Below are 16,493 nucleotides of genomic sequence, written 5' to 3' on the forward strand. Positions count from 1 at the left end.
TTATTCTGAGCATGGAGGGAACAGCAGAATGAACCATTGGTCAAGGCAAACCTTTGAACCTCTCAAAAAATTTCATCCTATTATCACTGTATCACTGCCCAAATTTAGAGCCATATGTACTTAGCACATGGAAGGGGCAGACACAGCAGGGTAACTCCCAAGGTAGTCCACTGACACCTGTGGAGTCACTGTTTAAGAGAAACAGGACTGCCTCCAAGAACAGATATCTGGCATTCATCAAAAACATATCACCTCACAGTCTGACATTGATGTCACACCTTCAGCTTGCAGGTTTCCCTCTGCATAGACCTACACAGGCAAGATGAACATCGACCACATTGCTTTTAACTTTCATACATTTACAGCCAGTTTGGTTCTGCCGTTCCCTTCTCCTTCGTGAGCCCCTGCTGAAGTCACGCAACAAAAAGCTAAACCAGGCACTCCTAGGTTTAGATTCTCTATTCTGACCCATGCTCTAAAAATCTGTTAATAGCTGAGACTCTTTCAGGACCCACCCTGTTATGATCAAACAGCAGGTGCTGTACCAGCTAGACCTAGTTAACAAGGCTTCTGGACAGCTGGAGCTTTGTATGGTTCTTCAGGTGTTGAAACTCCTACAGAGAACCCCATGATGTTAAGATAACTTTAACTTCATGTCCAAGTGACACCCTTCACAACGTACTAAAAGGGAAGGGAAATTGCACAGAACAAAATGGAAACAAACAAACAAACAAAAAAATCAAACACAAACAGGAATGCTTCTAAAACTGTTAGGGAATTAAGGAGCTTTTAATGCGTACTGAGCCTCCACAACCCTTAGGAAGCTTTAAAAATCTTGACCTCTAATCTGATCTTGTTTTCCACTTGGCTCAGTGGAAGGATTTTCTAAATGTACACTTTCAGATACTTATTCACAGATAATTTTCTCTTTGTATCCATTTCAGTATATTCCTCTTGGATTCTGTCAATCACTGCCACAGAGATTCAGCAAGGCTGTCTTGTAATCGCCACTTGTGTCATCCTGATAGGGGAAAGCAAATAAGAAAAGGTGAGTACAGAAGTCCTTCTGAGCACCCCATGTGCTGCCTTTTCAGTCCACAAGATGCCCACACAGGAAAGGGGCTTTGCAAAGAGCAAGGCAGACTTCAGCAGAGTTATTGCCAGCTGACACACCATCAAAAGGGAATAGAGAAACGAGGTCTGTCGCTGCCACCTGAAATAATATTTTATCAAGTCCAATTCTTTTCTTTGGAATCCATGTGAGCAATTGATCAGGGCTACATCCCACAGAGCAGCCCAGAAAGTGTCAGCGTGAATGAGAGAAATCGAGCCTTTAGTGTTCAGCCTGAACTCCCCTGGGTATCCCTGTATTGTTCTTTCCCTCACAGGAAGGGAAAGGGCAGTATAGTTAGCCCCAACACGTCATTTTCCAGAAACCCACAAATACAGTCATTTTGATCTAGAAAAGTACTACAGAGAATGTCATGAGATGAACATTTTGCTCCCTTTGACTATTTTGTGGTGACAGGTGTACACCCGTTTTCACTTCTCAGAACGAATGAATATTCTATACAGACCCTTGAAGACTGATCATTAATCAACATGACAGACACTGACAGTGTCAATTAGAAAAAAGAGCTTTCATTATAGAACAAGGCTTCCCATGGGAACTACCAAGGATAGGACTTCTGTGCCACATGCACTGGGGGAATGTATCAGATTCCTTATGAGAGATTATAAAAACAGCATTCCAGCCCCATTAGACAGCATGGTTTTCTGCTAGGAAAAGGATCATTCACTCAGAGCTGAGATTCAAACCCCCAAAGTTACAATAAGCTTTGATAAGGTTCAGTTTCTAGACCTAGATAACTGCAATATAGACCAGGCCTTCATCTGGGGTGAACTGGTTTAATATAAATAGTCACAACCTCTTTAACTTATGGGGCACTAGTGAGGAAGCTCAGGACAGCAGAGAGAAGAAACAGCACAGCAGTGTGGAAAGGGAGTGATAGGAAGGATTAAATGAATCTAGATTCATCTAGGAGATCATAGAATACACAGATGCAGTCTGGTCAATAAGAAGCCTGGAACTCTTTCTCCTCGGGTTTGGCTTTGCCCAAGTGACATCCAGAGCACACAATCTGACTCACACTTCAGGCTCATAAATCTCTCAAGGAGGAGATTTTTTAATAGGCCTGATGAAGGAGGAAAGTTATGATCTTTGCAGTAATATTTTTACTGAAAAGAACCAACAGTGTCTTACAGGTCAGGAATGCATGCAATGACCAGGAATGATCATATCAAGATGATGCTTACCAGAATCATGCTGGAGAGGGACTGTCCTGCAATTGTCTTGAACTCAGCCTTTATAAGATTTAAGTCAACTTCACTGCGGGACACAATCACTCTTATAAGAGTCCCATCATGGGTGCCAGCCCCCTAGAATAAAAGATTTATCGGTCTAGTGTCGGTGGGTGTTCAAGGGACAAGTTGTTGCAAACTGTTCTAGGACAGGAGTCATCAGTTTTCATGCGTCACTTGACATACTCTCTGCAGCGTATCTACTACTACAGCATATCAACCTACCATTGGCACTGAAAGCCATTCATGGAATTGTGCTACGAGTCTTTGCACATATCAAATACAAAAGCAAATATGCTACAGAGCTGGAAGTGGGGAGTGAATACGTACTGCCCTTCCCTAGCACCACTCATGCAACTCCTGGATCCAGCCAATCATAGATAGGATCATAGAATCAGTAAGGTTGGAAGGGACCTCTGGAGATCATCCAGTAAGGTTGGAAGGGACCTCTGGAGATCATCTAGTCCAACCACCCTTCTCAAGCAGGATCACCTAGAGAATGTTATTGACATATAGTCTTTCATTCTCAGGAACATTAAGCTCACATAACAAAAATCTTTGGGGGAATATGAAAATAATCAGTTCTCTCAGCTTTCCAAAAAGTTGGAACAGCTGGCATTTTCATATATGGGTTAAAAGTCACACATATGAGTGCAGTTGGCCCCAACTGCACAACCCATATGTATCATACACTCTCATGTGAAACTCTTTCATTTTATACTCCTTTGAGAGAACTGCTTCCTGAAAAGAAAGCATTGTCATCCAGCCCACTAGATTAACATCATGGGCAAAACTCCACCATGATGAATGTCCCAGAAAAGTCTCTTCCAGAAATCTTGTCCATGTAGCAGAATGCAGGACTGGGCTGCTTGTGGCCTCCTAAGTCAGAAAAGTCAGATTCTTTTGATATGTCAAGACTAAGGGGTACTTTTCTACCTAAGGTAGAAATGCATCCGGATTTCACCAGAACTTTGACTCTTCTGATTTCTATTGGTGGAAGTCAGGTTACAGTTATACTCAATATGAAAAACTCTGTTGTAACAAAGAGTCTTACCTTTAAAGCGTGGTACAATCTCTCTGCAAAGTAGTGATGGATGCTCCTTGTGCACTTCACTAGGCATATGAAGAGGTTCAAATAAGTATCAATGATAATCCCAGCCCAGAACAGCAGGTGATAAAGATTCAATATGCTTTCCATTAATTCCGTCCTTCCCCCTTATCTTGGTTTATTTTGTTTAAGAATACCTTTCACTTCCTAACAGATAGCTTAATAAACTAGATCCAACCCACATCCAGCTGCTGTAGGAGAAAAGACGACATATTCAGACAAGGAGGGAAGTATAACGGCTCTTACCGATAGCCAGCATAGCATCCTCTAGTGAACCCTGAGTTTCACTCTTGATAGTGTCTTCTATGCTCTTATTGGCAAGTTTCTGGTATTCTTCAAACACTATTTAAAATACAAGGCACTTTAAATATTTATCAAGCAACTGCTCAGGCATTTACCCAACATTTACAGGTATTTACAGGTATTGCTTGAGTGGAGACATGGAAGCGCAAATCCTACTATAACAGCCTAAATTAGTGGCCACATTTGCACGAACTTCAGTAAGTTTTAGTTATGCCCAGAAATCAGCTACAAAAGTACCCAGCAACATTCACTAAATCCTGAGAAAGCAGTAAATAATTGCATATGCACAGAATGACTAATGGAATAAAGGGGCTTAATTCCCTGTCTTCTTTTGAAGATGTAAGTTCAATAATTTCATATTTATTTAGAAAACTGACCCTTCATCATTGTTTAACCACTGAACTGAAGCAAGCTACAGAACTCTATCATTTGGTCTCATATTTATTCAGGTCTCTGGCTTCAGGAACAAAATAAAAATCAGATTAAATCTAGGAGTATGCTGCTCATAGCCCTTGGACTTCTAAATAATGACAACAGCATGGAAAAAGTTATTCCAATTACATTAAAAAAAAAAAAAAACAAGTCAGAGAAGACAAGCAGAACAGGTGCAGATTCCAAGGTATTTGAATTCCCACATTAATAAAACATCAGCAACAGAGTTGCCGTTGTTTCCCTTGCACACTCAGAATACTCTGGGGTTCAGAACTACAGATTTCAATTTTGGTTTCTAGCTTTTAAACTAGCAAAGAAGGAAAAAGAGCTTTATAACACAATGAATGTTATACTTAAGCTTCCACAACATTTAAGATCAATTCCCTAAATATTAACTCTGATATTTCTGTGAAAGGCAACACCACAGAACAGACAGATGGATACAACCTTCACAATTCAGGCCTGCTCTCCATATTCAAAATATATTGGCTACAAAATGTACACTCAAGTCTTAAAAATAAAGTATTACTCACAGCCTGCCTCAGTACAGAGGAAACCACAGATTCATTTTGTTGGCATTAAAGTATGTCCCAAAGGTTGGCTGCATATAGACAAAGACAGTTTGAAATTCACTTCCTAAAGGCTGAGGCAGTCTTTTTGTTTGTTTGTTTTGTTTTTGTTTTGTTTTGTTTTCTAAGTGATTCTGAGAGATTAAATTTGAAAACATGAGGGGCACCTGGCCTCCAGGGCCTAGAAAACCATCTCAGAAGACCTCAGCTTGCAAAAGCTCAGGCATATCTAATTTATCATCAGTCTCATTTAGCTCCAGTTGATTTACAGACTACTTGATGTGATTAGACCCAGCCTATACAACCATATCTGTTAGTCAGAGCCTTAGATTGCTTCAAGAGTCTGAGACAGGCAGATCTATCACAGTGATTTTCCCCAGAGGAGCCCATGGCTACAGAGTCACAGGTCTATCTATCTCATGATCTTAGCTGGTTAGAAGGGGACTATCTCCGTTTCCTGGGATTTATAAGAAAACCTATACCATCTAGCCATCACTACAATATCAGGACTCCCAAGTAAGCAGGCTGATTTCAGTGGCATTGAGTCTTCACAGTCTCCATGAAAGCTACTGACAGCTCTTGGACACTCTGAAGAGCCAAGAATTAGGACACACTCTCAGGTGCTTAGTTCTAACCATCGGCCCTTGCCATTTGTAGCCATGCCTCTTCTTTTGGATAGTCTCATTTCAGAGACCCATGGGTGGAGGCTTTGCTACATACCTTTCAGTAAGTGTGTGGCACTCCTTGTGCACAGGATGGTGATGAACTGTATCTCATCCGTGCCCCGTATCTTCTCTCCAGCAGCGTAGAGAGTCTGCAATTTAACATGCATAGTTACTACAGAAGTTGTATGCACGCAGCTGCTGAAGGAATGGAGTGTGACATGAGGCACTGCTTGGATAAAGGGTGTTGAAGTAATCTAAAATATCATATGAACTAGACTCTCCTAGAACGGTTCAATGCATAAATTCTTGACCATGTCCTCTAGTCAAATTGAGCAGCAAGCTTCTTCCCCCTTTCTATCCTGTCTGCAGCAGCTGGAGCATCTCACGATGCTCTTGAGGGTCTCTTAGCCATCCCACTCCACCACATCCATAAACTTCCACATGTTGAAAGCAGCTGAGCCTGAGCCCAGCTCCAACCACTCCTCTACAGAGTGCCAAGGCTCAGCAGTGCAGGCAAAACTGAAGAACCACAAGCTGCTTGTGCTTGCAGAAGAGCCCTCCCCAAACTACCATGGCTCCAATCCCCTGCTGACACCCTGATTTTGTTGCCCAAACACCCTGAAATTCAAGATAATTGGGATCCAGGCATACCACTGATCACACTATCACTGATCACAGGCATTTGAGAGTACCTCTGCATCCTGGAGAGCCAGCGCTGTGTCCACATAGAGAGTGGCGTTGTCTCTCTCACCCTACGAGAACGAAGAGAAAGCTAGCCATTTTCCTTCGTAAAGTATCTTCCATACAAGGATCAGAGTATTTTCTAGACAGGTGAATTCTCCTTCTCAGCTATCTATCTCTGCAGAGTACTTGAGCACTAATGTTTCAGAAAACACAAGAATTCCTTGACTGAAGTGCTTGAAATCACTCATATGCTTGGAGCAAAAAAAATTACTAAATTATTATGCTGCTGAAAAGTTCAGTAGGGTAAATGCATTCGAATGCACTCGGCATTGTAAGGGCAGAATCTGGAATAGGTTTGAATCGTAACTGGGCGTATTGCTTTCTAAGACTGCTGGAGAGTGTAATGACTGTAATGAGTGTATTTATGCGTATGAAAAAAAAAAATGAGGTGGCCCCTCACAGCAGTGCTGGCCAAAAGTTTCCATCAATCTTACTGTTGCTAAGGGAATGGGGGGGTTCCCTGCTCCTCTCTCTAAAGCTGAAAACTGAGAACAAAGTGACAAGCTGTCTTTGCAGTTTATCTGGTGATCGTGACAGCATTGCCCCCGCTCATAGCTTTCCCGAGAAGAAAGAGGAAAATGTTAAGATCTTCAGATCTCTATTTCTCTTTTCTAAGATTACCTGAAGAAGGCAAACTAGAATCTGCTCGAAATAGCCACTTGTTTCTGATTTTATGTCTTCTTCCAGATCAGAACCATATTCTACACAAGTGAAAGAGAAGGACAATAAAAAGAGGTTTTATTATTTGAATGACATGGTGAGATGTCATCAGCCACCCAAGGACAAATAAAAAGCCTGATGTTAGTCAAGAAGGTCACTAGGGAAAGACCCAGGCATGAGATCAACCCGCAGGCTCAATGACATCCAGACAGGTATTCCCATCTGTGGCTAGGTATAACACTAGCTCCAGTGGCATCAAAGGTGTAATCCAATACTTATTGCTAGAGATGTAGTTTAAGGGAGCAGAGAGATGTCAAATATGTAACAAAAAAAGTATTTGACAGCTTTCCATCCACAGTGTATTTAAGGTGAAGAAATAAAGTGAAGCGAGTAGCTATATTTTTGTCTGTACTCTGAAAATAGTCTGTGTGTCCCAGCTGAACCAAATTTGTAATTCGCTGACCTTTTTCACCAACTGGATGGAAGGAGAAAGGGATTTTCAGATTTACTCATCACAGCCACATTCTGTTTACCAGGCTGAAAGCAGAGTTCATCTGTACCTTCCCAATTTAAAAAAATCTCATTTCGCTGCTAAGTGGGTAACCTTGTTCCTATTGTGCAGTGAGGCAGCCACACATTGCTCTGATCACACAAAGCAGAGCCCCAGGCAATTTACCTTCTTTGTATGCTTTGATTATCTCTTTGATCTGTGCTTTTGTCCGAGAGGCCAGGATCTCTATGATGGTATCTTCGCTTGTTCCCAAACCCTTTAATTAGAAGCACAAGGGAGAAATAAAAATGGAGGAAGATATCTTACCATGCAGCAAAATCTATTGCTAAGAGAAGTATCATCAAGTGAGGAGTCTGATGGCAGCAAAGCGTTGGGCTGTGTGCTGAGCACTGTCAATATGAAAGCTTGAGACATATTTGGTTTCTGCATAGATTTTACTGAGGTGCACAATTTTTAAAGGATGATTTTATGCAACCATACCCATCCAAGTCTTTGATGATGGACAGTATTAGAGAGAAGTGGAGAGAGCAACTCTTGTCCAGTCAATACATCTTTGTACCATTTTCATAGACCTCTCTCAATCTATGATTTTAAATAGTGCTGCATCAACAGGTATTGCCCAGCTGACTCCAGCCTGGCCCTCTCACCACCACCCACTGATTTCTTAAAGGCTTCGCTTCTCACTTGGGGTGTCAGGGCAGCAGTTCTGGCCTGAGGTCATTGACCTTCATACAGAGGAGGCACTGCAGAAAGCAGTGAAGGAGTATTTAGCTGGAAACTGGCATTCATGAATGATCATTCTTTGCCAAAGTGAAGAGTTTAGTTCTGCTGCTGCCTTCCCCAAACTCTGAGATATGTACAAAAATCCAAATGCAGCCCTAAATATTAAAGTAGCATTTTCCACCACAAATGTGTTTTAATAGAACAATTAACTATACAGTTTGTTATTAACAGTAGCCTTCTGAGAAACTGTGTCACACAACACTCCAGTTACTATCACTTGCATTAATAAGCACAATTACAGGAAATTAGCACTGGAGCTATGCTATTGCTTAATAAGCAGCATGCAAGCAACTCACCTTCATGGCATCGTGAAGCTCCTTGGCATCATACTTGAATGGAGGGTACATGAGAGCTACAATGAGCCTCTCAAAATTGCCACTCAGCTCAGACCTCAAGGTTTCAATCAGATCCTGTTAAACATGCACTGTATAACTATGAAAAAATTCCCAAAGAAATTCTTCACTGCGCTGTGCTGCCCATCTCTGCCACCTGCAGTATTGTGTTGATAGTTCATTAGCAAGGTCTTGGGGCTGGAAAAGGTACCCACCTTCAAAGTGGGATTTGTCTAGGTCCTTCTATATTCCCTGTCATCCTCATACCCAAGCTTCTCCCACTTACTAAATCAATTCTGCCACAGAGTCAGAAAGATAAAAATCTTTCTCCACACTGCTATACAAAAGGAGAGAAACAGGCAGCTGAAGGCCTTGAACCGATGAACCCTCAGAGCCCATCATAAGCGTGTACCAAGGCATTTTACAAAATCAGGCTCACAGCCTGTTTAAAGGCGGGCCTCAGAACCTTACCACCATAGTAAAGTAGTTTTTTGGTGGATGACTCACCCTGTTCTACTAGATACATAGGAAGCAGCCACTCTATTGTCTCATATTCACCTATACACATTTGTTCCCCTTTCTCAGGCCCTTTACAGGGCATCCTGTCTCTTCCTTTTCCTATGATGACCCAGTAGCCTATATTACTCTTTTCCAGCAGGTCTCCCTTTTTGTGTTCAACTGTGACTCTCATACAATTGGATCCATGGTGGGGCTAGTGGAAGAGTTTGCAGCATAAACTTTCCTCATCAGGAAATAAAATAAGATTTTATCCAAGCCAAAAAGGTAGACACAGAAAAGCATGGTTTTCAACAACTACAATTTGTTTCCTCTTCAAAATTTCCTAAAAAACATGATAAAATAAGTTCCCCCCCCTTTTTTTGTAATTTAGAAGGACTTCAAACCAAATTTTTAATCAAAAACGACACTTAGAATAAATTTTTGTTACAGTTTCAAAAGCAACATGAAGTTATGCTTTAAGTCAAAATAGATTTTAAACAGATTTCTGATCAAAAATATTCTCAGGAAAATGGCAATCTTAGAAGAAATCCATTTTTTCCACTAAAATATAGTTCAATACATTTGCCCCAGGTCTAATCAAATATCAATCAATGTATTTCTAGGAGACCTGAACATTATTTGACCATGCTTGCAGGATGAACTGTACACTTGTTTGCTACATCATGCATGCAGTGAAATATTGCCTGAATATTGTTTTAGGAGAACCTTTCCAAACTGCGACTTGAAGGATTTGGCAATCTGTTGACGCTGCATATTGCTCCTCTTGGTTAGGACATCAATTATAGCTTGCTCATCAGTCCCTAGGGAGAACAACAACAAACCTTTAACATAGTGCATAGAATAAGTTGAGACTAGTCCTAAATTCAGATTCCGGTATCCAGCCAGCCTTCCCTAATTCATTGCCTTCATAATGTAGAAATTTAAGTATTTCTTGAGGAAGCTTTAGTTTTGAATTCTCCACATAAAAACATGACATCTCTGGCTGCAATTTTCTTGAGGAAGGCCTTTCAATTGGATTATTATAAGCTCAGCACATAGGAATTTACACATGTGGTTGATATTAAATGAAGTGAACTCACCAAGCCCTTTCATGGCTTTGTACAGAGTCTGAGCATCAGGCTTGGGGTCAAAGCTCAAAGCACCTGTCACAGACCATCCTTCCGCTTCACTCTGAAAGAATAAGAACAAGAATAATGGCTTTTTTCTGCTGCTTTTCATTAGCTGAAAGAAAAGCATTTTGGAAAGGAGATTACGTTGTTTTCCCTGGCCTACACCTGGAGAAGGCAGAGGAAAGTACAGGGGTTGCTTCAAAGTCATTTGTCAGGGCACAGCTCCAAGCAGAACACAAATTTCCTGTGGCTCGTGGCTGAAATGTGAAATGCAAAGCACTAGAGCATGACTTAACGCTGTTGCAACAATCTTTAAGTGCAGGTGGTCCCAACTGGAAAAGTTGAGTATGCTTCAGAGGCGGGACTTTCCTGTTCACCCCTTAAAGGGAATGCTTCAGGGCATGTATGTTATAATATCATACTGCTGTTAGGAACTGCATTACCCAGTGTTATAGCACAGATTAATTTTATACACAATCTTTTCTACTTCATGGCAGAGTCATGCTCTCAGACCATTTTTTCAAGGTAGCAGCTTTATTCTGCTGCTGCTTCATTTGGGTACAGCTAATTTCACAGAAGCAAGCATCTCTCCTGGAATAATTTGGGCAAGAGCAGTACCATTTTGAAGTAGAAGACCCACCTGGCAAAACATAGGTTTAATATTCTCCTCCTCTCCATGACCTGAGGACCAACCATACAGAAATCAGCCAGATAGATCACTAAGAAAATTCCAGATCCAGAGTCCCAGGGCAAAAAGTTTCCAATTACCACAACAGAGTGGTACCATCAACCAGAACTCAAGCTTAAGAGCTTCAGTTTAACAAAATCTGGTTTGGATATATTGACATATTTCCGACAAAAAGGTCTTGTCAGCATGGAGGTGGATGAGTGGTTAAATTCATAAAAAGCCATTATCACTTCATTCCAACAAGGAGCACATTGTAACTTACTTACCAGCAGAAGGCTTTAAACTGCCCCAGAAAATGACTATACTCTCATAAACATGCCATGTTATGGGCCACTTAGCAGTCTCCTGTGTTGCTGCAAATCCCTTTTGCTCTTACTTCCTGCCTGAAATAGGTCCCTACCCTTTTTCCCTAGAGTCATACAAGTCATCCAAGTTCTCTCCAAGGAAAAATTGTCCCTGGAGAGAAGTCTCCCATGAGCTAGCCTTCAGGCAATCATTGTCATGTAGAAGAGCTTGTGAAACTTCCCCTCCAGATTTGCATTCCTGCTTTTAATGACAATCTGCAAGATTAATGCTAGATCCTCCTGAGCACATGGCCAAAAAATGCCAGGTCCAGCCTAGCACCACAGCTGAGGCATGAGCTGAGGTTCAGGATGAGTGTGCAAGCTAGCCCAAGTGTCCTCGTCCAGTGCCCTGCTGGCAGATATAGCTAGCACATGCCTGCCTGCCAGCCCAGCTCTGGGGGCAGTAGCAAGTAACCAAAAGGCAACGACGCCCAACAAGAGAGGATGATGTGTTCATCAAACACAGAAGGGCCTGGAAGCCCTCCGCTGTTCACAGCTCTACATCGGCACGGAGACCGGCTCGCAGGCCACCGCACCCTGCCGCTGGCAGAGAGCCACAGCCGAGAGCAGGGTGTGGGCAGGTTACACTCAGCCCTGAGTTTTGCCCTGAAAAAGTTAGACAGTCCTCGCTAGCTACATGCAAGAGACCGTGCAGAAGAGAAGAATTGCTCTGGATCTGTGCCCGGAAAGAGGGAGTGCAAAGCCGAGCTTTTATTTACACACAGGTTTGGAATAGGTGGAAACAAATCAAACAATGAACTTTTTTAAAAAAAAATAAAAAAAAATAAAAATAAATCCAATAAAGATTTACAGCCCATCCTGGCTCAAGTAGCTCACTCATGACTCACATCCTACACCTCATTCTCTTTGTGTATCCAACTGCTTCACCAAAGGTACAACCACATCAGGTTACTACAGAAACCCTGTTCGGTTCAGTCTCTTTTCCAGATGAATTGATCCTCTAATTACCTGATTGAAACTACTCGACTACTCAGAGCATCTGTGCAACTGTTATGTGAAGATGTGTAATTGACAGGAAAGCAGTGAAACTAGTGTACCTTGTAACTGTCGCTCTGAAAAGCTTTATATGTTATGAATGAAGGGGAGGGGAGGAAAAATGTTCCCATCAAAATATTTTCAAATCTAAATTGTATTTTATTAAAATTTTGAAATTCGGGGGGGGGGGGGAGTCAGGTGAAATTACTCTTTTTTTCCTGAGGAAGTCTTAAAAATAAATACGATATTTTTCATTTGTTCAGTTTTGAACTGTAATTTTGCATGAAGAATTTGTAAAATCAAAATAAATGTTTTTCCCACTCTTCCTTTGTCCTCTCCTGCTCTCTCCATACCTCCACCCCCTAAAAACACCAACAGACAAAAGATTTCTCAAGCTTTAAGGGCTCTACTCCTTTTACTTTTTTCACTCTAAGTTTTCTAACTATTTATAGATTTGCAAAGAAAAAAAAAGTAAAGAAAGAAAAAACAGAAAGGCAAAAGTTCAAGTGAATCTTCCTCCAAGCTTTGGGTAAAACCTATTACTCTGAACTTCCAAAGTGAAAGAGAGGCAGAGAGAGATCAGGCAACAGGAAGATTAGAACTCCAAACATTCTGAAAAAAAGTCACGACGTGTTCTGACATCAGGAAAAGGTTTTCTGTTAAAGACCTGGAAAACGAGGAGAGCTTGAGATTTTTCTTCAAGGTCTTCTGGAGGTTCCCGCCCCCATGGCAAAATTATAACAGAGGGGCTGGGAAATGATTTATCAAGTCCACAAGAAGTGGTTCCTCGGCCCACGAGGCAGTATTGCGCCCGCGGTAACCCAATACGCTGCAGAACATCCCTGCGGAGCTGCGGAGCTGCTCTGGGGAGCGTCCTGGCACGCAGGAGCAGAGCGCCGCGGCTGCTTCCTCGGCCGGCTGTCAGCGCCCAGACTCCCCGTGCCGCGGCCGGAGAACGGATCAGCCGCCGCCTCCTCCAGCGCGGCAGCCTCGCTGCAGTTTTACTGCTTGTATGAGCTGCTGAAACCTAAAATTGTCTTCACGGCAAGAAGAGGGGCCCTGGGACTAACCATTCTACAACCGAGACCGAGGCAAAGCCTGCGCAGAGCTGGCGGCGCTGCCGGGCGGGTGGCGCCTCCGGGAGACACAGCTTTCCCGTCGCGACTCCTCTCTCGCACGCTCTGCTCCAGCAGCTCTCTGCTGGACCTTGGCTTACAGAAAGTCCCCAGGTCCCGGCCTCCCACATTAGCCAACGAGAGCGCTGCCACCCGTGTTGGCAGAGCCACGCGTTGCCCCAGGCACCGCATCCTCCTCCTCGCGCTGCCGGGGCTGCTCGGGGCACCCTGTGGGCGCCCCGGACCGCACAAAGCCACAGGCGCCTGAAGGGCAGCATGCACAGCATTTCTGCCCTCTTACCAAGCTGACAGGGTGTCCAATTCCAGTATTCAAAACTCACCACCCCCTTCCCCCCCCCAAGCTGCTCCCATTGCAGCTTGGTCATAGTCTCCCTCTGTGACCGTGGCCTGCCAAGGCAGCTGGGAACCAAGACGGGGACAAGCCCAGTGCCCTGAAATCACTGCCCAGAGGAGGGGGGAACAGATGAAGAGCCCACAGCTTTGGGACCGAATGCAGAACTGAGCTGTGCCGCTCAGCTGTTCCCCAGCACCGCCTTCCCGTGTAGCCAGGCACACAAAAACAGGCCGTGCCAGCAGAGTCTGACCATTTTCCTAAAGCCAGCAAGTATGTTAACACCTCCCTTACTCAAAGTTTCAGAAGTGCTTTAAAACTGTATTGTAGTCAGATAATCAGCAAATAGGTCTGGCTGATTTCTAAAGGGAAGCATTTCATTTCCACGCAGTGAGTGATGCAGCTCATACGTTATCTCAATAGAGTGCCAAAACAAAAAGGTCTTACTTGGGTATTTCCTCTACTTACCCAGCCCTTCCACCATGCCATTGCTGTCTCAGTGGTTGTTTCTGGGCCTGTTAATGAATAAAACCACACATTTCACAACTCATGATAGGGAAATGAATGGGGGGAGGGTGGAAAGGGAAGAAAGAAAAGTTCTTTCCAATAAACTTACCGCAAGAAAATTAGAATAACTGTGCTTCTCGCAAGAGGCTTACTCCCTCTGGAAACTGCAGGCGTAGCCGGCTTCTCTGTGCTGGGAACACGCAGGTATGAACCACCTTTATCTACAAATTCCACAGGGCAACACCCTCAGACATGGCTTGACCTGTTTTTCCCATATGATCTCACAGGGAGAGATCAAGTTGCTTAATAAACCAGGCTTCTCTTGTGAAGAGCCCTACATTCAACCTCAGTTGACTAAAGTACATTTTAATTTTTCCACTGAGTCCCCCTCCCTCCCGCCCCAGCATTTTAGCCTCTGGCACTGACACAACATGCAAATTACAACCAGGTAATTCCCAGAATAAAACTCCACTGAGAGTTAGCAAGTCCTGCCACAACTTAATAGGCCGCTCTCATTATTAAGGACTGGTTCTCTCAACCAATCTGGACCACAGCAAAACAGGACACTAAAACTTTACAAAGCCTCCCCAACATCCCTTCCTTCAATAAAGCCTGAAGAAGAAAACAAACAAACAAACAAAAAAAAAACCCCACGTCCTACATCTTGTGGTAGCAGCAGACTACCCAGAGAATTGGGAGGTCCCTCTTTGTCCATTGGCTGGACTTGCACGACATGCAGGGAAAGTATCTCTAGGCTAACATAGGACCAGCACATTTAGGGCTCACTACTTTCAGGGATGCTAATCTTGACAAGGTTATCATGGGACTTGCACTATCTGTTCTTTTACATTAAGGTTCAGCAATGGCTGTGATTTTTTTTCCCCTTTTTTGTTTGTTTTAGAAAGAACTGAACAGCCCTTAATACTTTAATTCTTAAAAGTGTTCCTGTGAAATCAACTGAAATATCTTATAGTTGTAGCAAGATTTTCCTGTCTAGACTTTTGTCAGAATTCACCCGTGCCAGCATTTATTTATTTATTTTAAATGGAAAGCTGCCCTGGTGGAAACGTTCCCACCAGCTCTAATCTTAACCCTTGCTATACAGGAACTTTATCCCCTCTCCATCCCCTCTCCTAGTTAAAGACCCACATTGGCCTCTGGGTAAATGCCAAGGTGTGGACCTCTCTTACAGCCTTCCCACACAGTGGTTCTTCACTTAACCCAGCAAGATCCCCCATGGCCTGGGAAACTTCCCTGATTATTCCCACTGGAACTAGCTGTGCCAGCTATTCCCCCCTCCCAGAGGCATCCACCATATGGAGAGGGTAATCTGATTGCAAGCGAAGGAGGAAGCCTTGCTCCGGCACAGCCAGCATGCAGCTAGGGCCTGCACTGGCTTGGCTGCTCGCATTTAAGAGGCAGGGTCACAGCCAGCACACAGTGGGGACAGCTCAGGAGCAGGCCTCCATCGCCATCCTCCCAGAAAAAAAGCAAGTCAGAGCAGGGTGGGCTTATTTTGCTGGATCCCATGGCTGTGCTTGGCTGGTTACACATGCTTTTTCCCCTCTACTGGGATTTAATTAGGTCAGCCTACCACAGAGGTCAGTTTTCTTGAGGACTCTAAGGACAAAGAAGCCCTTCTAGGCAGAAAATTGCAAAGTTACAGCAAACAGCTGTAGGTCACAGAGGGGAGCAGTGACCAAACCAGACAGAAAATGGGAGAAAGTCCAAGGAGTCATTTTTGCCAGCATGAGCTAAAAAGAATGAAGGGACACCCATAGGAGATTTTAGCAGGAGAATTAGATTTCAATGCGCAGAAACAGTGGCCAGATTTGAAAAAATATGTATGGATGGGTAAGATAAAGTCAGGAGAAACTGAACACTGAGCAATCCCTATGCAAGGGCAGTGGTACTACCCTGAACTGATTCTTGCTCCTCCATACTCATTGTGTTTTATCATGTTAATAAAAACTGATCATTTTCTCATGTGAGTGGTGAATCTTATTCCAGCTTCAGCATCTGATGAACAGAGCTTCCATGCAGCAGGGCTCAGAGCAGTGCTGGGCAGCCTTAATACAGGCCAGAGCAGCGGGCACCCTCAGGCCAGTGTGGCAGGAGGTAGACACCACAGACCGCTCCCCCTTTTGCCTGGGCAGATGCTTTGCTTAAAGTAGCTCAGCTTAACATAAACAGACTGATCTTCACATCTTGGCCTGCCCTTAACACACGTATTGTGCATGTCAGTAAGCCTGTCTGTGGTATCTGTGATAATATCAGTCTTGGAAAACAACTTCCAAATTCACTAGTCAGACTGTCAATAAAAACTCTGCCCCAGCGTCACATTGCAGTAGTTAAAATTTGACTCAGACAGCAATCCTGGCTACCCGCACTCTGG

General features: G+C 43.4%; 1 protein-coding gene across 1 annotated transcript; it reads right to left on the reverse strand.

Annotated features, from left to right (window-relative positions):
* Positions 1-770: 770 nt before the first annotated feature.
* LOC146584422 (annexin A8-like protein 1) lies at positions 771-14,322 on the reverse strand. The gene is made up of 13 exons (XM_085324836.1): positions 14,208-14,322; positions 14,060-14,106; positions 10,067-10,157; positions 9,693-9,787; positions 8,433-8,546; positions 7,519-7,609; positions 6,804-6,883; positions 6,131-6,190; positions 5,494-5,587; positions 3,716-3,811; positions 3,416-3,474; positions 2,317-2,439; positions 771-1,021 (listed from the first exon to the last, which is right to left on the reverse strand). Exons 2-13 carry the CDS (start codon positions 14,078-14,080, stop codon positions 965-967), a joined length of 981 nt encoding a protein of 326 aa, XP_085180962.1. The 5' UTR covers positions 14,081-14,106; positions 14,208-14,322; the 3' UTR covers positions 771-964.
* Positions 14,323-16,493: the final 2,171 nt, after the last annotated feature.

The sequence above is a fragment of the Rhea americana genome, unplaced genomic scaffold, assembly GCF_003343005.1.
Source record: "Rhea americana isolate MKP2758 unplaced genomic scaffold, rheAme1 scaffold_93, whole genome shotgun sequence".
Lineage (NCBI taxonomy): Eukaryota > Metazoa > Chordata > Aves > Rheiformes > Rheidae > Rhea > Rhea americana.